We start from the raw sequence: 25805 nt of genomic DNA on the forward strand, positions 1-25805 counted from the left end.
ATTCCTTACCAATGAGCTTCTTCCCCAATAGAAGATATTAAGCTAGCTCATTCAAGCTACCCTTAAAATCTCTGTCCTTCTGCCTCAGCCTCGGGCTACTGAGATTGCAGGCATGAGCCACCATTTCTGGCTCTACTGTATGTTTAACAGTGACACTGGGCCTGAGCTTCTGCACTCAGAGATGCCCACGTCAGAAGTAATCATTTTGGTGGAAAGCTAAACAATCATTACATTACTAAATTGGAACATCAGTAAAATAAACTTTGCAATCTCAAGTCATTGGGTTGTAATCAATAGGGCTGGTGACCCAAGAAATAACCCTTTATAATATTGTTTCCACAATTTGGTTGGCTGCTGGCATGGGCTGTGTGATGGCTAATATTGGATGCCAACTTCATACACCTAACAGAAGGGAATTTCAACTAAAGAATGACCTCCTATCAGATTGGCTTGTTGACACATCTGCAGATATTTCCTTCATTGCTAATTAAGGTAGGCTGGCCCAGCCCACTGTAGGTGGTACCATCCACATATAGGTAGGCCTGAACTATATTAGAAAGGTAGCTAAGCATAAACCTGGAAACAAGTCAGTAAGCAGCACTCCTCTGTGACCTCTGCTTCAAGTCAGGACTTGAATTCCTGCCCTAATATCGCTCTGTGAAGAACTATTGTAAGAATCAACCTTTTCCTCCCCGAGTTGCGTTTGGGTGGTATTATTTATTCACAGCAATGGATGTAAACAGGTTGACATAAACAGAAATGGAAAAGTTAGGAGACTCAAAGAAGAAAGATGAATTCCTTTTCCTCATGACTGGTAGTATGGCAAGGGTTTGAGATTTTTGTCCTGCAGAAAGATGCACATACAACTAATTATAAAAATAAACATGTGTATACAGTCATAGTCACACGTTAGCTAGAAAGACTGATGTATGAAGAGGATGCTTCCAATCATGTAAACAGCATTCTAATTTGGTGACACATAGCTTTACTCTCTTCAAACAACCCAAACCAATCTAAAGCAAAGCATACCAAAATTTACCCTTCTAAAACAAAATCAACCAGTATTTCCCTTAGTTGAACCACTGAACCTCCTTTTGCCCTTCCTTTCTTTTCCTTTTCTTTTTTTTTTTTTTTTTTTTTTTTTTTTTTTTTGTTTGTTTGTTTTTTTTTTGTTTTGTTTTTTTGTTTGTTTTGTTTTTGCTTTTTGTTTTTCTAGATAGGGTTTCTGGGTATAGCATTGGGCACTGGCTGTCCTGGAACTCACTCTGTAGGCCAGGCTGGCCTTGAACTCACAAAAACCCACCTGCCTCTGCCTCCAGAATGCTGGGATTAAAGGCATGTGCCACCACCACCACCAGTCTGAACCTCCATTCTTTAGGGCAAAGTCCATTCCAGGAGCCTTATCTGTTTTTGCTTGGTTTGTTTGTTGGTTGGTCAGATTTTTTTGAGACAGGGTCTCCCTGTGTAGTAATCCAGGCTCCCCTCAAACTTTCTTGCTCCTGGCCCGGCCTGAATTCCTTGGATTATGAGTTCTGCAACCACTGCTGGCTTCTAGAACTCTCAGACCCTGAGGAAGTAATGAGTTACTCTTATATAAAACAGAATTCCTACAGATTGAGTTAGTTTGGGGGCTAAAAAAAAAAAAAAAGATAGAACAAATGGTATCCCAATTTTAATTTTTCTAAAAGATAAATTGAGGAGGGGCAGTTACACACATTTCGATGTCCAAGTTTGATATTTTATTTTAGAAAACACATCGTCATTAACTGGAATAAAAGGCAGGCATGCTGCTGATGTGGGCTTTGAAGTCTGAACGATGGGCTAGAGTCCAATCATGTGCAAAGCCACAAGCAGCCTAACAACGTGAGCCCGCGTGGACACTTGACTTAAACTAAATCTTTATCTAATTAGCCCCAATTAACAGTACATCAGAGGGGTTGGAGGTGTGGCCCAATGGTAGAGCACTTTTCTGGCATGTGCAGGACCTGGGTCTGATTCCAAAAAACCAAATAGCATGTAGTTCTTTCTTAGCTTTGGAAATAAAAGGAATTTTAGAAATGTTACTAGCTAGACTCTGCAAACAGTCCCACAGAGAAGGGACCAAGCATCGGTGAAATCAGTGAGCCATCTGACAACCAATGTCCCAATCACAGCTGGAAAGGAGCACGGGGCACCCTCCTATTTGAGTCCTATGTACCTGTTGTGAAGTCACACTTTTGTTTTCCTTTTCTGTCTCCTCATCAACCGACCATAATTACCCCAGGGCAAAGGGGCACAGCTAGCAGCGCAAGAAAGAACAGGCAAGGGAAGAGGTGGGGAAAGGCTGGGAGAGGGCTCTGCCAGGTCACTAATGGCCTCTGGGGCAAGAACTTGAAGACGGACTATGCTTCTCCTTTGATCTTCTGATTCACAATGATCATTAGTATTAACTCCAATTTTTCTGGGTGAAGAACTCCAGCTGTAGCCTTTTCAGTTTACCTGACCTAAGAAAATTCATCACCCAGCCATTAAGATTTCAATAACTACCTAAGAAAAAGAAGGCAGTTGCCCCAGAATCTGTTAGCCCATCATTCTATCTTCATGACTGAACAGTTATATGATGCATACCGCAGAATAATTAGGGCATTCCCAGTAATGAAACAATCCATCCATTTCCCTCCTGGGATGACAGTTCCCAGTTGGATGAGAAGCTGTCAGGGTACTTGTGGCATCAGAGGTGGAGTATGACACCTTTGGAAAGCAGCGCTATCTCTTGAGATTCAGAAAGAACATCCCGGCTGAGCCTCAGTTAGTCCCAGCAGAACCGTTAGTCCCAGCAGAACCAAGATCTGGTCAGAGGACGGGCAAGTCCAAGGAGGCAAGGAATGACCACAAAAATGCTGTTATGTGTTGAAAAAGACTTTGTTTTAAGTGTAGTCAGTCCATGACCATCTGAAAGGCTCTCACTCCCCACCCCTGCTAGTGTTTAATAAGTATAACAAGTTAATATCTGCAGATAACACATGATGACTCATATCTGTAATCCTAGCAGTTGGGAGGCTGAGGCAGGAAGATTGCTGAAAGTTGTAAAAAGAAAATCAAAATTCTGGGTTACAGATATGACTCGGTAGCAGGGAGCTGGCTTAGCACAAGGTGGGGCCTTGGGTTTCACCCTCAGCACCACAAAAGACAGACAGACAGACAGACACACACACACACACACACACACACACACACACACACACACACCCAAGAGTGCACATCCCATCTGACTGCTGTAACTACAAACCACTTCCTTTGTCCAGGTAAGAATGAAAGTGGTTGGTTTAGACCACCTTGCTGCAGTACTTTGTATTACCCTGACTGACATCTCAAGCAAGCTTTCACAAATACAGATGACCTGCCTCTCTGCCTTCTAAAAACTGCCCTACTTCTTTCAGAGCTGGTAAGGTTGGCTAAGAATAGTCACCATTAAGAAATAAAAATGTGAGGAGGAAAGAAAATGCCACCAATAGCTCCCTGTGTGGATACCGACCTGCCTGCTGACCTCTCTCTTACCTTGGTCCACAGAATGAGCCATAAGGATGTCAATTAGAACTTTCCCACTGCAGTAATTAATTGCAGTGTTTAGAGAGCGATTCTTCCAGAACTGTTAGCAAGACTGACACTGAGATCCTCCAAAGGATCTTGTTACTGAGATCAGAACCAATGGACAACATCTGTCTCTTCTAGAGCAATCAATTCCCAGTCCAATTCCATTTGCTCCATGCGTAGAGTGGCAGACCCGCAGGGCACTTTTCATCTAATAGTGTTTCTATGGAAACACCATTCTCAACCCAGAAGGTTCTACAAGCCCTCACACTGGCTATATACACATGAGAGGAAAGTCTTAGAAATCAGAAATTGGCCACACACATATGAAAGTATTTTTCCAGACTAGATGTCTCTCTCTCACTCACACACACACACACACACACACACACAAATAAAGGAAACAGACACACATAAATATGTGTTTTTCACTCAGAAACAATATTTGCAAGGCTTCTGCTATCAGTGGAAAGACTGGGAGTCAGGAAGACTAACTGCCAGTTAAAGCCAAGTATTGACCTTCCAGAGCTTTCTCCACCTGAATCTATTGCTCGAAGATCTCCACCCCCTTCCCCACCCCAACTTTCAGGCTGCCTGGGACACACAGAGGCTCCAAGCAGGAAAAGAGAGTCCTTTCACATTCTAAATAAGACTCTCATTAACCATTTTTCTATCGAGATTATGTTTTTAAAACACAATATGATCAGGTAGGGAAACAAAAAAAGAAAAAAGACTCTTGGTTTTTAATCTGACACTGTATTTCGCACTTTTTTTTTTTTTTTTATTCCAGGAGTCTCCTGAACTATCTCTATGACACAATGCACTAAAAAAAGAAAAATGTAGAATGCAAAACACATCAGGGGAAATCCCGAGACACAGTAGGCTGTTTACTGTGGGGATGATGCTCAGGAGAAGGGGAAATATCTTGACCTGATATAAGCCCCAAACTTATTCTGTCTCATGAAGATATTAAGTAGTTTGAAATTGTATGTAATAGTTTGTCTTCAGGCAAGTGCAACCATCTCCATGAATAAATGCTTCTATTTCCTTTCCTCTTCTCTCTTATTAACTATCTAAATCATGTCACTCATCCTTTTCTCTCACAGGGAATCATTTCTTTTAAGAGCCTTTCCCTACTTAGTGACACTGACAAATTTCAGAAAGCCTAAGCTGGGGGGATTGACTGCATTGAAATGTCTACTCACTCCATAATCACCAGCGCTTTAGGCTTGTCTCCTTTGCTGTTGTTTTTACTATCTACAAGAATGTGCAGGTTAGATGGCTAGAGTCCCTAGCCCAAGAATCAGCCATTAGCTCTCCAGGCTAGTTACCTGGGCTGCTGATTAAATCTACCTGTGGCTAACTAAATACCAAGGTGGTTTCCTTGCCCTGCAGCTAGGTGCAAAGCCTTTTCTAAGCCTTTGACACGCAAACGCTTGAAAGCATTTTCAGCTTTTTAACAGAAGAAACTCAATAGAAGGATCAGTCCATTTCTTTTAAAAGAAAGGGGTGGGGGTCGGGGGGAGACCCTTGCAACTTACTTTCTGCAAAGTGTTCCAGGTTTTAGAATATGCCTTTTGTTATTTACGGGAAGTTCCCTTACACTTTGCTAATAAATGGTCATTGGCAGTTTTTAATTAGCCAGAGTTTCGATTGCTCTTTTACCTACAACATGATTTCCAAATGGAGTTTTCAGATAAATTACATTAATCACATAAAAATAATGTAATAGTTTACAATTTGTGACAGTCTCCTGAAGGAAATGTCCCTACAGAGCTACTCCTCTAGAAGTTACCATTGGCTCAGTAGGAAAACTCTTTGAAATCAACAGTTTGTTCCATAGAATTTACTGGAATTTGTTCCTGACTGTGACTTAACGTTTCCCAGACATTCCTTCTGTAAGGGTAACAGAACAGAGGGAAGGGCATGCCTTGACAATGGAAATCCATTTGTCCTTCCTTTATAGGGGGGTGGGGTGGTGTGCTCAATGGAGAAGGAAAGGGGCTAAAAAATCCCACATCTTCTAGCTTATCTTTCAGTCTGTGTCACCAGAGCAACTGGCTTTTTAGAAATGGTTATTATCAGTATTGCTCTGAATAAATGGCACCGGAGTAGATCAGGGTGTGAAGTCCCCAGCAGAAACTGCAGTGCAACTTTCACAGACATTCATAGAAAGCCCAATAAGCATGGAGGAGGGACTTCCCTTCCAGGGCAGTGACCCAGGCCAGTGACTGAGGGCAACTAGCCAGGCCTCCAGAAACCACACAGTTTGTAATTCCCATTGCAATTCCTGTAACACACAGCTCACATAAGCATTGTTGTTTAGGTACAATCACACCATTAGTAAGGATTCGGTGTCTGTTTGATTTTTATATCCTTTAGACAGTATAGCTCTCGGTTAAAGTATAGCAGAGTGCAACCTGGGAAAACTGGCAGGTGAGTAAAATAGCTTGTTCTTGTCTCTCCTGATTCTATCTGAACCAATACTTGATTATATTTTATTCAGGAACATCTCAGCATCAAGTCTCCCCAAAGCTCCTTCTCAGGCTGACGGGACCTGCGATATCAACTTCTTTTTCCTGTTAAGACAGGAGCTGGCAGTAGTTTGGTTGTAAGTTCAGGGCCATCCTGATTGCACTCTCACTGCAGAGCAGTCAGCTGCTTGGCTCTCTGGGTGCACTTAAAGCATCCCTGCACGAGCACCTTGACACACTGTCACCTCTTCTCTAACTGGATGCTTTTGTCACAGGTCCTGGATACCACAGTCCTCCCTTTTCCAATTCAACAGCGGTAGATACTAATCAGTTGGTGAATTACACAAGGCAAATCCAAAACATTTACCTACATGCAGTGAATATTAAATAAGTAATGAAACCAGGGTCAGATTTAAAGGAAACCCAATATGATGTCAAAACCGTGGTGTCTGAAAGCAGTAACCTCCAGTACTAACCATCATCGCATGAACTTCACTCAAAAGGCTCAATACTGTCTAGACCATGGTTTGCACCATGGAAGACTCGGAAGACAGAAGGGGAAACTGTTGGTTTTAGTTGTTGTTATTGCTCTCAGCCTTGAGTCCATTCACCAGGGCTGAAGAACACAGATTAATTTATGTTATTGGGTATTATTGGAGGCGCAGCCCCTATCCAGAGCAGCAGAGCTAATGTTGACTTCAGATTCTACTGCATAAGTCCCTTTAGAACAGAAAAATCCATCAGGAACATGGCTTGAAAAGTGGGCAAGGGAGTGAGGGTCACCAAGCCCTGGGCTTTCATTTTTAGGGGCAATTGCCATTAAGAAAAGTTACCAAAGTTTAAAAATAGTGAGGCTATCGAAGCCAAAGTCACAAATGTTTAGCCTCCACTCATATATATAGCTCTATTTTAACCTGCCCATATTCATCCACAACATTGAAAATGGCCAGATCAACAATTTTACTAATTTTCAGAATATTACCTTATCCATAAATTTTCATTTTGGCTTCTTGCTTAGACATCATTAAATCCACATATACTTACAAAATATCCACCCAAATATTGTGATTATAAATATTTTGAGCATGAAATTCATTCAGAACAATAACGAAACCAAGCAAATCCCCTGTTGGCATGAAGCCCTGAGTCTCCCGTTTCTCACATCTTCAGAATTCCTGCAGTGAAAATAACAGTACTCACACAGACAATATAAACTGCTGCTCTGCTTCAAAAGTCCCCGGGGATTGCACAGGAAGAGTGGGCTGTATATTGCTGTTTTCCTTTACAGTTCTAAAGGCAGGGACAACTTTCACTGGGGGCTCTGACTCACAGCACTGTCATAATGGAAGGGTCCATTCAAGCCAGTGTAAGGCAAATTACATGATCATCTTGCCATCAAAAGGGAGTTGCCAATTTTTCAGACCATTCACTACAAAGGTCCATGAAAACACTTACTACAGATCCCATCTATGGGATGGGTTCTTCTCTCTTCTTAGAAAGCTTAGTTACTAGCTCTAAGTTCTTCAGACTTGTTTTGAAAACCACATCATTAACATACACACTTAAAATCGAAAGTACACGTGGATTCCCAAGCCTTATAACTTATGAAAATTAACAAAATTACAATCTCAAACTTCAAATGAAGCTCCTCATTTAGAGTATGGGTATAGGGAATAAGTGCCAGCCCTTTGTTCAAAACTGGGAACACAGTGATGTATGAAGTAAGTCCAGGGGGATCACTTTTCTCTATCAAAACTGGTTCATTGTCTATATTTAGTTTATATATGTCATTTAGAGTCCACTTACTGTTAGATGCTGGAACAGCCACGCCCTCATGATATTGGTGGCTACTTTGGGAAAGATGCCACGCTTTTTGTGACGCTTTTTGTCCTTATCAGGGTCATCATCGTCACCTGTGCTGGGGGAAGCTACACTGTTGTCCAAGCCATCACCTGCAAACATAGTGAATCAAATTTTGACTGATGCTACCTTAACATACTTTATTCAAATAGAATGCCTTTGGAAACAAACAAAACCAAAAGAGCAGTTAAATGATTAGTAGTTTCTTCGGTACTTTCATTTTATTCCAAGACAAAGAGAAAGAACAAGGTCTCAGCTCAAAAATCATCATGTCTAAAAAAGAAAAAACGTCTTCCAAAGATCAGGGCTAAATGCAAAAGGAATGGAGGGAAATAGCCATCTCTTGAGTGGACTGTTGCCATATATGATTCCAAATATGTAACACCTCGACTGGGGAGTTCAGTGTGGTGGCAGTTCCTGGGGATCTCTGTCTGGGTATTTGAACTCCATATAAAGTCACTGACGTCAACTAGTGAGAAGATGCCTTTAACACAGCAACTACTGCCATAGGTGATCTATCTTAAGATTGGTTGGCGAAGGATGGGAAATACAGGCAATCCATCACATAAACAACTTGCCATGGAATGCTTCAAAGGAGAAATAATTTTTCGTAATGTAGCAAGAGCATCAAGTTTAGCAAGGGAAAACCCCTGACACATCTTCTAATTAAAAAATAATTACTATTGAAATAAAATAAAGCAATGCTAGAATTGCACTACACTAATAATCTGGGCAGTTTCTAAAATTTCTTCTTAAAGTATTGCACACTTAGATGTCACCTGGTAACATATTCCTAATGGATCCTAATTTTCTACTGGTTTAGTTATAAACACTTGAGTTGTTTATTTTCAGAATTATTTCAGCTCTGTGACTCAATAAAATGATAATACAGCCTTCCTTTAATAATGCCATATTTGACAACATGAAAAAAGTGTTACCCCTATAATCACAGGAACCAAAATAACTCACAAGATCTAAAATAGAAATACCTACTTTTGATCTTTGCACCAAAGTCAAAGGACAAACAACAGCAGACTAAACACACTACACTGATCAGCCTCTGTGCCCTGACAGGTCATCATCTTACCAGGAAGCTACCTGAAGCCTCTGTCCTGTCTGTGAATTTTGGTAATAGACTTTGAGAATGGACAGATTGATCTGGGCCCAGAATGCAGAACTACAGTGGCAAGGCTTAGACATGCAGTTCCGACTATACCCCAGGGCACACTCATCCCATTAAATAAGTCATTGGGAGCCTATGGTCCAAAGAGCTTGACACTTTGGTAATCCAATCTGCCTGATGACTGCCTACTGGAGCTCACATCAGATTTTCTGACACAGCTTCACCTCCTCCATTGCTTGGTTCTACGCCCGGTCCTCAGTGCAACATGAAATCTCTAGTTTGCTTTCACTTATTCTGTCATCTATAGTAGTTATATTGCAAATAAAGCTTTAGTTTTTCTTAACTGTTCTCTCAGGAAACCGACTCCTCACCCTTGTAACATATGAAAAGTGACCCTCCCTACCCCCCCACCTTGTTTTTCAATTGTCTCAATGTGTCCTGAGATAAACTCCATCAGTGAGGAGCAGATAGAGTCCAACATTTAGACTTTTAGTAGAGCTATACTACACTATGAGTTTTGGCAGAGCTTAGTAATGTAAACTTTTATTTTGAAAATATGCATAATTTTAGTGCACTTAACAGTATAGAAAGTTGTGAAAGTTGCCCAAGCTCATAGAATGGGTTCTCCCTAGAAAAGATCACGAAGACCTCCCAACTCCAAAGCCATCACAGCCGATCCAGCTAATGAGGAAAGTCCTGTGCTTCAAGGTCACATGGCTAGACATGCTGATGTTGGGGTCCCTGGTGAATCAGACACCCACACACCTAAGTTAATGCTACCCGCTCTTTATTTGCATAACCAAGTGTTTCATGAGAAATCCCCTTGGGTTTGCCTAATACATTCTTTCAAAGTCCAGTATTTAAAGAAGCTGCTCATACAGAGAAGCAATTCACCACATAAAATAACAATTCATTAAAGAAACATGAGAAAAGAAAACAACTCCACAGCATTCAAATTTGCAATAGCTGATCCACTTTCAATATGTAGAGGGTGGCCAAGGAAAAGAAACATATGACCCGATCAGTGATTAAAAATGAAAAGCTAACCTAACAATACTGTTTTCCCCACCTCTCCATGATAGGTTTCCACCTTCACAAAAATAGCCTTTTTATCCATCTCAAACCCCTTCAGATTAATTTAGCAAGCAATGTCTAGTGCCTGCCTAGGAGAGAATTCATTGATAATTTATGGAAATATCTACCGTAATCCAGTGGAGATGACTTTTTTCCAGCTTTGTGCATTAATAGATAATCAAGGCCTTAAAGCAGCCTTAGCTTCCCATTACCTCAGGCAAAAGAATTCCTGAAAGTGTGCCTTGAGGGCACCTGAATTATATACTCCATTAGCAGAGGGAGGCTTTCTGTATTCCACGTGTAACACTCCCCAGGACCTTTCCTGTTTATTTCTGCTGTATGAAAGCAGAAGCATTAGGGCCAGAATTTTTTAAGTGAAGACTTATGTAGATACAATGGAGAAGCCTTTCAGGCAGGAGCCAGATCACCCCTTCAGTCCCTGGCAGTGACCTCTCCTGAATAAAAGGTTTCTGTTACATCATTAGCTCAAGCCAAAAACAGCCCTGGCTTAATGCACAGTTTGTTCTTCCTACTGTTTTTAGGCAAATACAGCTACTTTACTCCCATCTGGGAGGGAAATTACACTGCTGGGTTGTAATCTAAGACAAGATTTTCATTGGAAGCAAATGCTTTCAATCCAGTGTAAATACTGCTGCATGTTCAGGACGCCTAAAACAATAAACCTTGCTCCTTCCCAACACGGTTAGGGAAATGGAGAAGATGGGGGCTGAGAAGAGCATAATAAAACAGAGTATTCTAAAAGCAAACACTTTCATAGATTTTAATAAATTGTTTAACCTCTTCCACTTTCTAAAATTGAAAATTGATCTCCCAGTGTCTCGACCTCAGAGGAGAGTCTAAATGGTCAATTGTACCTTTAGCATTTCAATCCACCCCGCAATTTGACACAGTCACTTCGATGTGGTCTTGGGAGGACTTATTTCCTTTTTTTACTTTTAGGATCACTACACAAACTTGGAGAGCCACAGCAGACCACACGGCAGCAGGCAGGGGCTCTGAAGCCCATTTGTAAAATGTCAGCGGTGACTTCATCCCTGGTGCTGACTTCTCCTGCCGCCAAATGAAGGCAAACTGAAAAGGTGGAAATAATCATAAAAATGATGCTCCTCTATAAACAAGCTTACGGCCTCATTAGGGTAGCAGTGGGCTCCAGTGGGTGATTTATGCTCGTTTTGCTGATGCTATGAGGAAATGCCACAGGGCGACTTTAGCCAACTGCTAATGGCTTCTGACAGCTTCTTAGCAACTAGTGCAAGCAACGTTGTGGCGTTTGCTAGTGACAGAAACCGAAAATGTCATATTATCTGCCCATGTGTCATGAAGTCCGTGTGGCAATTAACTAGTAGGCCAGTGACTGAGGGGCCAGAGGCTCCTGAAAATGGCCTTTGGCTATGCAGAGGCAGCCATGGCTGCCTCCGTGCACACTGCAACATTCTAATGCAGAAATCCACTCCCTGCAACTTGCCAGGTTCAGATGAGAGCAGAGCAGGCCACTCACATTCCTTTCTCTCCCTCACCTATGTGGATCTCTGGGCATAGGATCTGATGCTAGCAGAGGACTCCAGAGGATTCTGCCTTGCTATGATTAATTGGCAGTACCTAGCTCGGTGCTTTCGGACGCTGCATTCTAAGGTACTAGCTTTTGTGCTCTCTCACAAATTAGTCTAAAAGGATTGAAGATCACTGAAGCAGACTCACTGCCTGTCAGATTGCAAGAAGCAAAAGAACTCTGCACAGCCAAAAGATACTAGTTCGCCAACACCAGGCTTCAACAAGCAGGGGGAGACTCCTTGGCCACACTTTGCAGTTTGCAAGCTATCAAAACCACGCACTATATGTCAAACTGTCAAACCTTTCAGCGTGGGCCATTTGCCCTTTCAAATAATATTTAAGGATTGTTTTTATAAAATTTTATAGGCCATGGTCTAGTGAAAGAGGCCAACCAACAAAGAAAGGAATTTGTACTACAATTCTTCTATGGACAGTCTCTGGTGAGACCTGGGCCTATCCCTGTGGAGCAAGGCAGGTGACCTGTGGCAATTCCCAGGCTGCCAGAGAGCTCAGATTTCAAACACACTCAACTCAAACATCCCAAGTTGCCTATTGAAGCATGCCCAGGCATTTAGGCTCTGCTATCTCCTCCCTTTTAAGGCAGGATAAAGCTGTGTTTATTGTATTCGGACCATTCAATAGGTCAGAGTGGCCAGGTCAGCAGGGAATTCCTCTTCAGACAGGTCCAAGCTCTGTTCCTATTTTTTTATTTTTTAAACTATCTCCCCATTTTCTCCCAGGACTGCCATGCCCCAAAATCTACTGAGGAAGGCAAAAACAAAATCCTAAAGGCCTATCTGATGGGAACTCAGCCTGTCTGTGGGCCATCAGGTAAAAAATAAAGTGGGTTGTGTGTGACAGAGACAGAACTCCTAATTAAGGAAGTGAACTTTCACCTGCCAAGGTACTTGGAGGCACAAGGTTGGGACCCCCTTCTCTTGCTCAAAGTTACCAGACAATCATAGATGTTAGAACATTTTCATTTACAACTTTTACAACTTTGTGTGGAGACCCCATAGTTTGGGGCTGTATCCTGTTTCTTTACTTTTCTTCTCTTGCAGCCTTTACAAATAGCAGTGTCTTGTCTTTGGATGTACCTAGATTAAATAACCACTGCTAAATCTTCCTGCAGAGGGGGTCATTGTCTTATGCTGTCACTGTGGGCATAAAGAGCAGGACATGAAGGGCTTCCTTCTTCTCTTGGATCTTCCACAGTAAATCTACAAAGGGAAAAATAAGACCCCACTCCCACCCAGCAGCAGGGTGACTCCAGCCTCCCTAGGCATCACTGGGGCAAATGCCTCATCAATATGGAGAGGACAGGTTTCTTTGCAGGCGTCAAGTGTGCCTGATGCCCGGGAATGTTAGAAAATATAAAAATTCACCCCAAACCCTCTTTTCTGGATCCTGGGGTATCCAGTTCCCCAAAAGTCAGGTAGAATAATGCCTCTGCATTATGTTAAGGGCATAAATGGCAAGATTTACAAAAACTTCTTCCTCAGAAATTAGCTAGGATACTTCAGAGGCCTTCAAGAGTTGTATTGTTTTCATTTCAAAGGCACAGGAGCTGCCAGAATCATTTCTCTAAAACACAAATCTGATCATAGTACCCTGGCACTCATGGCCTTCCATAGTACCCCTTTGCCCTGTGGACAGAAGTCATTACTTTTAGCCTGGCAAGGAGGAACTTTCATAGCCTCTTTCCCAAGTGTGTTTTCAGGAAAAGTTTTGCCAAGACTCAAGTCATCCACAGTCTGGTGGTCCTGTGTCTGTGGGAAGCTCTAAGCACTCGATAGCTCTCAGCTCTTTATGGTTTCTTGAGCTGTTTCTTTCACTGAAGTAGGCTTCTCTTCCTTCCTCAAGCACGGTGGCAAGCTTCTTGGTGACCTTTAAGGCCACATTCTACTGCTATCTCCTACATGAAGCATTTCCTGGACTCTGGGTGACTTAATGACCCATTGTCTCTTCCACCCAACACTGGGTGTTTTTACTTTTTGCCACACATTCACCTCCCCCAACCACCCAATATATCATAGTCTCCTAAGACCACCAACTTTTAGACATGTTTTCATTATAACAGGGGCCAAGTCATACTCGTGTCTGTTTCTAACCCAGTGTCACCACGGTGTAAAGGGAACAATGTGTTTTAGTGAATGGTGAATATATTTTTTCCCACTGTGCAGAAAAAGCATGACTTTGATTTCCAACTGTTGCATTTCTTTTCAAGACATATATGAGTGAAAGTCTTGGGAAATGCTCACTCATGAAACTTGATAAAGTGGAAAGCATAAGAGGTACACATTCTACAGGATTGCAAAGTGTTCTCAGAGTCTAAAGCTCATCCGTCGTGGACAAAGAACACCTCAGAGTCACAGTGTCAGAACCCTTGAGAATGCTTGCTTTGGCAGTGCTTTCTGTAATTGTCACTTAAAATGTCTTACCTAACTAAAGGATTTTGTGGTTGGTACAGTTTTCCTGAGCTCAGTATTAAAAGATAAAGCAAAGATTATTTTCTTCCTCTTTATTTTCCTAATGAGATATATATATATATATATATATATATATATATATATATATATATATATAGCCTCTACTTGATTCATTTCTAGTTTTTCTGTAGCAAAGATATTCAACTGTCTTTAGCAGACAATTTGGTCCTGGTCTTAAACTCCAGACTCACATTTTAAACATCTGTTATAAATCTAAAATGCTTGGGACTTTGGATTTTCTCTGTTTTTCCATGAAATCGCCCCATTATTCCCCTAGCATTCCATACACCTGCCTCAGCAATATGTCAGCAATGGATTGTCTGAGAACTCAGTGTCTGGGGCATGTCAAAGGTAACACTGGGAAGAATTTTTGGCAGACATATAAAAGCATATCCCAAGGCCTAAATCTTAGTACTTGTGTTGTTTTGTTTTGTTTTGTTTGGAAGTAAAGTCTCTCTATGTAGTCCTGGCTGTCCTGGAACTTGTTATTTTGACCATATTAGCCTCAAACTTACAGAAATCTTCCTGCCTCTGCCTTCTGAGTGCTGGGATTGAAAAATCTGTTACCATGCCCAGTTTATATTTTAAATAGCAACAAAGTATACTTCAGGTCTTTCTAATCCAAATCTAACATTACAAATAGATAGAAATCAAAATCAGCAATTAACTGTGCATTTAATAGTAATTAGGATTCTATTAATTTCTTAACTTCCCTTCTATAGTTCTGCTCAAACTTAAGTGATAAATATATTCTTGTTCTTAATTCAAAATAATTCCAGTTGACCAAGGGAAAATAACGAAAAAAAGCAGGTTCTGCCAACCTGCAACTTCCCTGAAAATTTTGAGATGATTCTTGGAAAAGCCATGACAAGGAGTTAGTTATGGACATGCTATCCCTTAGTGAAACTCTAGCATGTTTTTCACAAATGGTGTGTGATACAGATACAGCAAGAGCACTGATGGAAAGGGAAGCGCTAAGAATGAGGGTCAGATCTACAGCCACGCCCACTGGCACACACTGGATTTACAGCACCCGAAAATGGAGGTAGAAGACAATTCATTCAAGATCAACTGGGCTTACATGGTGAGACCCTATCTACCTCAACACAATAATAAAGAAACAAAGATTAAATCACCTTGAAATACACATATTACTGGCACTCAGAAATATCTATAAATGTTACCAAAACTTGGCTCTACTGGAATTGGTTATGACATTTTGACTTTCTAGGTGAGTTTGTTGAATGATGACAAGAAGGGGTTAATGACTGTGCATAGAGTTCAATTCTATTCTGCTCTTTAGCAGACTTGTGATACAACAGAAAGAGAAGATAATGACCCAACCCTTGCAGAAGACACCTCCTCCTATGAGGTACTGCTCTTACTTTCTCTTTTCAAAGTGATGCCACATACATAAACCCACCATCCACTGCAGCTCTTATTACTGTCACTTCTGTTTAACAAAGGACACTGCACTCCCACTTTGGCCCTAGTACCATGTCTGTGCTGAGCACGAAGAGCAAGCAACACATCTGCAGTCATACCACTCTGAACAAGCTCCAGCTCATCTATCTTGGAGGCTAAGCAAAGATGGGCATGGATAGTAGTTGAATGGTACACAAACTGTGAACTGAATCAGAAAGAGTTTTGGTTTCCATTAAGCATTCCAATGGGAGGGCACGGAAGCTAAACAGCATAATCACAGTGGTAAATATATAGCTGCAAACTCATGTACTTAGTCAGACAGCAATAAAAATCCACATCCAAGAGTCCATGAAGTAGAAGAACTGACCTAGAGTGAACCTGAGTTGTGGCATGTGTGACTGCATGTACACAAACACTAAGAAAATGAAGTAGTAAAGCCTTAAAAAATTAAAAAGAAAGGAAGAAAGGATGGGGAAGCAGTGAGCCCATTTAGACAGAATCTAACTTGGGCACCTGGCATGCTAACAGGAATTAATTACTAGGCCTCTTGGATATTTGGAAGATACTTCCACAGAGATGGAAGTTAAGAGTGTTGTTAGGATTCAAGGTTAGCTCAGCAAAGGCAAAGCAATGTATTAAGTCAAGTAAATGCCCAGGTGCCTGGGAGTCCTGGGCATAGGAAGACAAACGGCAGCCTGGGAAGGGAGTCTATTTCCTCTCACATTTGTGGAAACTGGAAAGAACTGAACACTACAATTGCCCTTAGCCCTCTCATTTTCTGTGTCTCTGTCACTGTCCAACACCGCTTCCTTGGAACTCCTAAGTGCTCCACACCTGAGGGAGGCTCTTCTTCTACTTATACCTGTTCTGGTCTGAATTTGTCTTCATCTTCTTGCATTAACTCAAATGCTCACCCTTACATCCTTGCGGAACCTAACCCTGTCAGTAGGAAGCCTGGAAAAGTTCACATCCGATGTGAAAGGAATCCCTGACATCATACTCAAGTTCCCCTAAGAACTGTGGATTGTAAGGTAAGAGTTGTTGCTGGGGATGTGGGACAGGCCAGTAATCCCAGCCCTGGAAAGGTGGAGGCAATGAATGAGAAGTTCAAGGTCATCCTCAACTAGTTCTTGAGGTCTAGGCTGGCCTACATGAGATCACCTCTCAGCAGCCAAAAGTAAATGAAGTAAGTGCAAGTCAACCTGACTCCTTAAATGGTAGGATTTCAGTTAATGTAAGAAGGAAGGGTTTTAAAAGCCACAGTTGGCATTGGAAAGGATGCCTTTTTAGAGGCAGTCTATACAGTGCTCACAAAAGAGCCCGATACATTTCAAAACTGATCGTCGGCTCTCACTATCACCACCCCATACACACACTCCCAATTTACTACCTTCTCCCCTTAATTCCTGACCATATTTAGGGAGCTGTGTTTCTGAACATGCCAGGTTTTTTTTTATATAGACAATGTCATCACTATGAATGATCCCATGGATGTAATACAGTGAGAATATGAGTCAGAGAGCATCCGTATGTATATGTAGGTCAGTCATAATTTGGGTGTTTGTATGTTGGGGATTGCCAGCATGTTGAAATAAATTTGGAATTACTTCTTTGGCATAAATAGCACATTCAATTAAGCATCTATCACTTCATGAGTCTCCACTGTCAACACAAATAATGTATAAAATGTAATGGGGTGAGAAATATGGAAAGAAACCAACCAAATAGCTAAGATCCCAAATGGAAATGTTTATGAGTTTTTGTAAAACACATAGACACAAAAATATTCCTAAGTCTCAGAGTGCATCTGGTGGGATTAAATGAAGATTGTAGAGTCTCTGCAGTCATAGAATGCAAGATCTGTCCACTACAGTTGCTCAAACCTGTACTTATCATGTCCTTAAGACTGAGTCATAATGAATATATTTATAGGTGTTAGTGTTCACTGAAATAAAGTACTGTGGACAAATGCAACATAAACTAAGAAAGCAAGTACATTCTCAAAATTTCCCCCACCCACTTGAATACTGTAATTGGTTCTTTAGAGACAAGAATACTATTTTTTAGAAATCTAATACATCTTTTTGACTTTACTCTCCCTTAGGGGAACAGCAGCAAATTAGTTGCCTATACACAGGACAAATAGCATGAGGAATAAAAGAAAAAATAGATTTTACTTATTTTTTTTATCTGTTCAGCATTGTTTTTTAAACAACACCATGGAAAATCCTTACAAAAACTGTATAACTTCTTAGTAGAATTTTGGGCAGTTGCAAATGTAAGCACATTACAATTTATTACTGAAATTTATATATTGACTCTAACCATAGAACAAAATGGAAACACTCTCCCCCCCCAATGAACATACTTGCATGTGTGAAAGAAAAGCCATTTGAAACATGTTCTGAATCAGCCACTCAGGGAGTGAACTAAGAACCAAGGCCTTGAAGTTTGTGTAAAGATTGATATGCCACTGTGTCTTGAAACTGTTTCCCCAAGAAGTGAATCCTGTGTTAATGAATGTTTAAAAGGGTTTATGCAGCCATAAAAACATATTTGTTTTGTTTTTGTTTTTGTTTTTTGAGACAGGGTTTCTCTATGTAGCTTTGGAGCCTGTCCTGGAACTTGTTTTGTAGAACATACTAGCCTTGAACTCACAGAGATCTGCTTGCCTCTGCCTGCTGAGTGCTGGGATTAAAGGCATGCACCACCACTGCCTGGCAACAATTTATTCTTAAAGGGGAAAGTATTATCAAACATGGACATACACAAGCAAGCAATAGGCACATGTGCATGCACACACACATATTTAGTGGTTATCAGGAATGTGTGCATGTGTGTGTGTGTTTCACAGATAGAACTCCTTTATCTAAGATATATATATATATATATATATATATATATATATATAATACACTTGAAAAATATGATAAAAGCCAATTTCCAAAGTTTAGATTAAAGCAAAGCTTTTCTAACTTGGCTACTTACAGAATAATAAAATAGCATTTGTACAAGCCCCAATCCTTACACAGCACTTGAAAACAACTAAACCAACATTAGAGCTCAACACAGGTGATTTCTACATAATTAAGTCTGAGAAGCATCAAGTTAGAACCATACATCGTGACAAAGCTCGGGACAGAGGAGCTATGCTCAATGTACAGAGAGTTCTAAAATCTTTCTCCTCTGCTTTCCTGTCTCACAATTTGCACGCTGAAAGCTTTGTAAAACTACAGCATGATAAAGAGATAAAAATAAATAAATAAACAAGAACTCACAGTTACACCAGGGAATGTCAGCACAGTGAAAAATAGCCCTCTACATGCTTCAGGGGCTTCATAAAAAGAAACACATACCACAGAACCATAATTCATGTGTCTACTGACTTCAAATCATATTAAAATATTTGTTATAGTCACATGTGACAGAATGTATTACAGTCTTAAAATATTTTCACCAAGTAATCTCTAGAAGTTGTAACATTTTAAAAAGAAGATTTCTGTCCGTGCAGACCACATCATTCTTGAGTGACAGAGAGGGGACAGGATGACATGGCTTTTGTAGAAGTTTTTCACGTGTGTGCTCTCTCTTCCCTACATAGTAGCATGCCTCATGTATTGCAACTCCACCCCCCAACTCTCTAGCTTCCTGGACATCAGCCCTCAAAGTACTCCTGGGTTCTTTCCTCTTACTCCCTGATGCCTTTTCATTCTGTTCTTAGTGGTCAGGAGGTCAAAGGGAAGATGTTAGCATGGGGTGTGGCACAGGGCCATAGCCATCTGAAGATGGAGCCCAGAAGATGAGAGCATGGGGCTTCACTAGGAAAAGGATCCCAGGACAAGAGGAAAGCCCCAGGATGGGCAGGGAGAGAAGAGATGCCACCCTGTCCAGTTCCACTTATTTACAAAGTAAACGGGGGGCAAAGCTCTGAAATAGGTAGCTGCAGGTGTCTGAAGAAGAATTAGGAGATATTAAGTGTGTTAAACATATTTGAGGAAGAAGAAATGGCTGAGAAGGCGCTTAAGTGAAAAGATAAAAAACTTAGGGCTCTATTTGTGAAGCCACCACCTAAAGGATTCAAGAGTTTTCGAAAGCACAGAATTCCCAGCATGCATCTACTATTGTACCTAAGCTTGTTCCTCCCTTTGATTAAGAAGGCTCAAGTTCTTTTGTGGACTTGTAGTGCCACTCATTCTAGTGACTCAGTTAATTAGGGACAAGTGCTTGCCTTTCAAAATGAACAAACTGTGCACACTGGCAACTTTGCTTGGGTGGACACCATAAGTATCCTTATCAAATGGGTCTTCCAGATAAAAACCAGCCACTTCCACTTGTGCGAATACGTGCCTGCAATCTTGTTAGCCATCGACTCAGATCCAGTGCATTCCTTGTGTTGCCCCAGGGCCCGAAGCACTGCATGCCTGTCCATAGGGTGTGAGTCTCCCGATGAGATTACAGAGGATCTTTGCCTCTGGACAAATACAGCCAGAAATGTGTTGGGTGACATGCATCCCTCCCTCCAGAGAAACATGAGAACTGGCTCTGGCCACTTCGTGTAAAGAACATCCCTGCACCTGCTGGTCCTCATTCTGAATCAGTTCATCAGCAAGGCTGACTGACAGGCTTGTGACATGAAAAGGAAAACCAGTCTGTCTATTTGGGCCAAACTACTGAGCCCTCTCTGTGCTCTTGTTTTCTCCTATGCATACATCCTTAGAATAAAGCTCAACTTGTAAAGCAGGCACCAGAAGAGAATAACATGAAATCAAACAACCATAAGCAGTATATTGTAATCAAATTCACTTAAGAATTATGAACTGTTCATTTCTGGAACTTAAAATTTTCTTGGAGTATGGATGACTGAAACTATCTTAGTTCCCTCACAAACCTGGTTAATCCATAAATTAACCTGTTGTTAATGACAGAAGGATTTTTTTTTTTTTTACTAGCAAACAAAGTACTATCTTTGAGACAGAAAATCGAGATACGCTCTAGAGAGTCTTTCATTTTCATCTGGATCATAGCTTCTTAAATTGTGAGTCATGACCCTATGAGATCATGTGACTGAATATAGGGATTATAAAAAAACAAACCAAAATATTTGTTAAGAGTAGAAGATTTTTGAAACACAAAATCATCAAAAATGTAATCAAGCTCAATGTGGAGTGAATCTCAGATGGTTCTGGGAGCACTTGGCCGTGTTGTACTGTGCAACTTTGCAGCCTTGGTTTGGACACCTGACAAGCACACTTTGTAAAAAGAAGACTCATAAGGAATGAAGCCTGAAACACTCCACTCAGACTCATGATCAGTGTTAAAAACCGCAGTGTTTTTGGTACGCACACAAAGTGTTCTGCTCTTCTAGAAACACAACAGTTTTGTTACGGGAAACAAAGTCCAGTCTTCTCCCTACCATGCCCCCTCAGCATGCATCGGGTTAGTATACCTCTGGGTTGTATTATGCTTCCTTTTAAAAACTGCAGTTTAGGTTGATAACTTAATTTTCATTTTTCTTTTTAAAAAAAATGAGCAACTGCCAGACGGCTCAGTGGGTTAGTACACTTGCTGCCAAGCCTGATGCCCGGAGCACCATCTCCGGAAGTCAGATGGCGGAAGGCGAGAACCAACTCCAGAAGGTTGTCCTTTGGCCTACACACACTACACTTGCCATGGTGCGTGTGCGTGTGCACACATTCACACACACCACACACACAAAATGAAATTAAGACATAAATATAAAACTAAAGATGTCAAAACTATGATGTGGTATTAGGATACTCCTGCCATTTTATACTGTATATTTATGTAAAATAGCCTTTCTCAGCATTGGTAATTATAAAGTAAAAAAAAAATAGCAATCTGCTCTGAAAATTGTTGAAGATTCTACTCCTGTAGTATCAGACACTCAACCACAATTTCATTCTTTATGGAAACGTAACCAAGCACATCCCGGTCATGTGTGTACATTTGTGGTACTGAAGACTGAACCTAGAGCCAAAGCATTCTGGGTAATCAGTCGCCCTTCCACTAAGCCCCACCCCCAACTCATCCATCTTATGACTATGCAAAATCAATTTCATCTTTAATAAAATGCTAAAATTATATGTATACCAAAGAACTGCTTTAGAACAAACTTCCTATGTGATTTATTACTGGTAAATATTTGGCTAGTGTATCTGCTTTATATACCTGGGGTGTTGTAGAAATTTCTCCAGCAGAAAGCTGTATCCTGTGGTGAAAGTGTAAGAAAACTTGGTCTACATAGAATGACAGACAAGCTGAAAGCAAATGGTCACAGAACACTGACCAAAGCGAGGATCTTAGATAAAATAATTCTGAGGAAACCTTCATAAGTTAAAATCCATTTGTTCATGGTAAGAAGCAAAGAAAGCGCTCATGTTTGCATATGTCTAAAAAAACCCTCAAGCTGGGTATGTGGTATATAGATCCCTATGCTTGGGTTGAGGCAAGAGAAGCCCTTGAGTTTGAAGCCAGTATGAGAGACACGGGAAAACCCTGTCTCCCCATAATAACACTGAAAGGCAAACAGAAAACCCGAATTTGATGTAGTATGGCTTTTTCAAGAAGTAGCCCATTCCCTGCAGACTCTGGCTGCTCAGGGACCAGACACCTTAGGGTGTGCTTTTCTTGGCTGTTTCCTCACATTCAGGTGGAGATGGGCTGGGAACAGGCTGCTGCAGATAAGGGAGCACAGATTTTTGTAGATTTGAACTCAGGTCTGCCTATTCCCCCTAATCACTCCAGAACCACCCTTCCCTTTTAATCTCCTTAAATGAGATAAGGTCAACCCTGGCCTTTCCCTGACCTCTAGTAGCTCTTCCAGGGTGTCAGCAGCCCTTCCCCCCAGTCATCCCTACAGGCCATCACAGCTTTGCAAAATTCCCCTGAATGTTATCTGATTTTCTAGGCAGGGAAGGAAGACACAGGGCAGTGTATAAATAAGTGCACCTGAGTCTGAGGGAGTGTGAAACCCTGAAAAGGACAAAGAAAACAAATGCTAAATGGCCATAGATCTAGAAAGTTGACAAAAACAAGAAGCCACCAGGTTTAGTTCTTCCTAAATCTGCACGGAAAACCGTGCAAGACTCCCTCCAAGAAGCAAGGACAAAAATCCTATCAAACAACAACACAAAGTAACAAAAGAAAAACCAAACTCTATATACAAAGTGGAAGCAGAGAGGGAAAGGTATCAGGCTAGAGCACACACCCTTCCTACTCTGGGAGCCTGGGGGAAGCCACTAATGAAATTGAAAAAAAAAAAAAAAAAAAAAAAAAAAAGTGTCTGTGGACTTTGCAGCCTCATTCTAGCATCTTCAAGGATCTCTCCATATCAGAAATCTGAGTACCTGCTCATCAGAAAGCCAGCAGCCATCTTCCCTCTGACCCTGGGACATTGGAAGTTCACACTGGGTACACACACCAGGGAAATGAGAGCAGATTGCAAGCTCAAAGGGAATTTGGGTTTGCTTGTTTGTTTGTTTTAGATTTTCCCAATATTTTTGAGTCACAAGAGGAACCCTCTCCCCTCCCCCAGGGAGAGGAGTACAGTAATACAAACAAGCTAGCTATTTCTTGAAACACCAGCTAGAACAGAAATTCATGTGTGCCCCCATACCACGAGGCAGCGGTGGTCCCCATGGAAACTGCTCTGTACAGACTAAAAGATGTGGTGTTGATAGAGGAGTTTCAGCCTTGATGTCAAAGGACAGAAACTTGAAATCTACCTGGAGTAAGAAGGTACAGAAACTTCAGCTGTGCTGGAGACACAACTGTGATCCTCATACTACCTCAACTGGGAAAAAAGTCTGTTGCATTCCCGTATCCCAATACCTCTTCACCAGAGCAGAATGAGCAATGGCCATGTCCTCACAAACAGACCTCAGAATGCCAATCCCAGGCCTGTCTGACTTCTGAGTTGGCCTGTGGCCTAGAATTCCTTGCTGCTGGCCCCACCTAACAGATGGGGTATGCCAAAATGCCAGGCCTGAACTTGCTAAACCCTTTGGACACTCTGTCTTGGACCACCCAGCTGTCTGTACAGAGGCCAACTTCTATATCCAGGTTAAGCACTCCAAAGTTGCATTCTTCCTAATATGGGGGGGAGTTTCTGCTTTGTCCTATTCTTCTCTCTGGGCCCCATGGCTCTGTGATGCTGCGGTTCTAGGAAGTCCCTGTGAATCCTCACCTCCTACCTCCTTCTTACCCGGAATCCAAAATTGGTTAGTTGTGCCAAATCTGTTCAGACCCAGGTAGTCTGTGAGAGAATTATTTCCATATTGGATACCAAAAGTGGGTGTGGGAAATACAGCCTTCCTCCCTGTGCCTCACTCTTATCCAGAGAATTCTGTCTTTCAGAAGCATGGAGTAGAAACACTCTGTAAGTTCAGCTTCTCTGAAACCATCTGCTTTCAAGTCTCCTCCTGTATGATCCAGGCAATGCAGAAAGAGCTGCCTGGTCCAAGCCAGTTACAGGAACAGTGAACATGGGTCTTTGCTCTTTGCTGGCCCAGAGCTGGGTATGTCTCTTTTAAAGGAGAAAGAGCCACTGTATGATCTAGTTTAAAAATACTAAGAATCATGCTGTAGGAAGATAATGGAAAGCTAGGGAAGCTTAGACACTTTCAAGTTAGAAAATATGATTGTCCTAAGTTTAAAATTTAAATTAGTGTGGGTGGACATGATGACAGGAGTGGGCAGCTATGCATGCCATAGCTTGCAGGTGGAAGTCAGAAGACAACTTTGTAGAGTTAGTTCTTTCTGTCCACCTTTATGTGAGTTCTGGGGATCCAATCCAGGTCACCAAACCTGTGCAGCAAGTGCCTTTACCCACTGAGGCCTCTTGCCAGCCCCAAATGAGACTGTTTTAAGTGAAATTATAGAGCTGTTTTCAGAGGTCATGCTCTTAGCCTCTCTCCTATACTTGCTTGTCATTCTTATTAAAAATAATAATAGAGAAATTTTAGAAAAAGGCCATAGGCGTTCTGTAGTAGCAGACTGCTGGGATGTGGGGTGCTGGTTCCAGGCAAGGCCTTCTAGAAGTTGGCCATGAATCAAGGGCAAATTCCCAAATAGTCAAACAGTAACTTGGCAACAATGGACCCCTGTGGCTCATCTTTACAATATCCCCACCTCCCCAGATATATGAATTCTTATGTAAACTTCAGGTCACAACTGGGACTGAAGTTCCAACCAGTCACTACTTTCTGTACCATCCTTTTGAGGTGCTTCAACTCTACTGAGACGCTCTTCCTTGGCCATAAAAATTGGTGGGGAGGGACTAGGTGATGCAAAATAGTACTGAGGCGCTCTTCCTTGGCCATAAAAATTGGTGGGGAGGGACTAGGTGATGCAGAATAGTAGTGTGTGAACTGGTAACCCTGAAGATGTAAACACTTGACAATATGTGACATGCTGTAAAGATTTCCCTTTCTCAATGTAAACTTCTAGTATTCCCCAAGACAAGGATAGGTGCATTTCCCCATGAAGTAGTACACATTCTGCCCATGGTCTGTTCATATGCAACTCTGCTCACTGGATTCCTCAGGATCGAACACCAGTATTGGTTAGAAGAACAATAAACCAAGACCAAATCTACTTATATCTTAAGAGTTTTTAAGGAAGTTCTCAGAGGATGGGGGGCACAGAAAAGAGTCATAGCCTTTAAAGACTTTTTTCTCTACAAAAAAGTTAAAATTTCTTGTTCCGGATTTGTTCCATTTGTCACACACACATATATCTGGAACATACAAAAGTCATTATAGGAAAAGTTAGGAAGAATTGGGTCATGTATGTTGTAGGAGTTTGCTAAATCCCCACTTCTACATGAGGAACAATGGGTGGATGGGTTGACTCCACTGATTTGAGAGCAGAAGAAATGTTGAGAGCTCTATTATAGTCTGCCATTTCTTTTCACTACAAATGAACGACTGAAATGTTAGTTAGCAATACTCGCCTGGTTAAACCTGTATTTCCATGCAGCCTATTACATCACCACCTATATATCCTGAAAATAATGTGCTTTCCAGGAATGTCCAAACTTCTGTTCATATTGTCGCCAAACAAATACAGATAAAGCGATAAAGTTTAATCTCTCCCCTACCCCTTAAATGGGTCTGACTTAGTACTGTACAGGTCACTCAAAAAAAAAAAATTCAAAATGATCATTTTATGTTTAATGAAGAACCCTGGCATTTTTAG

General features: G+C 41.3%; 1 protein-coding gene across 4 annotated transcripts in view; it reads right to left on the reverse strand.

The window, feature by feature from the left end:
• Positions 1-25805, reverse strand: part of Meis1 (Meis homeobox 1) — a 367579-nt gene that overhangs the window by 51524 nt on the left and 290250 nt on the right. For all 4 annotated transcript variants that reach the window (XM_051200488.1, XM_051200487.1, XM_051200490.1 and 1 more), the window contains one exon: positions 7851-7996. In XM_051200488.1, the coding sequence (XP_051056445.1) occupies positions 7851-7996 (146 nt within the window). The remainder of the gene's footprint in view (positions 1-7850; positions 7997-25805) is intronic.

Source organism: Phodopus roborovskii, unplaced genomic scaffold (assembly GCF_943737965.1).
Source record: "Phodopus roborovskii unplaced genomic scaffold, PHOROB, whole genome shotgun sequence".
Taxonomy (NCBI): domain Eukaryota; kingdom Metazoa; phylum Chordata; class Mammalia; order Rodentia; family Cricetidae; genus Phodopus; species Phodopus roborovskii.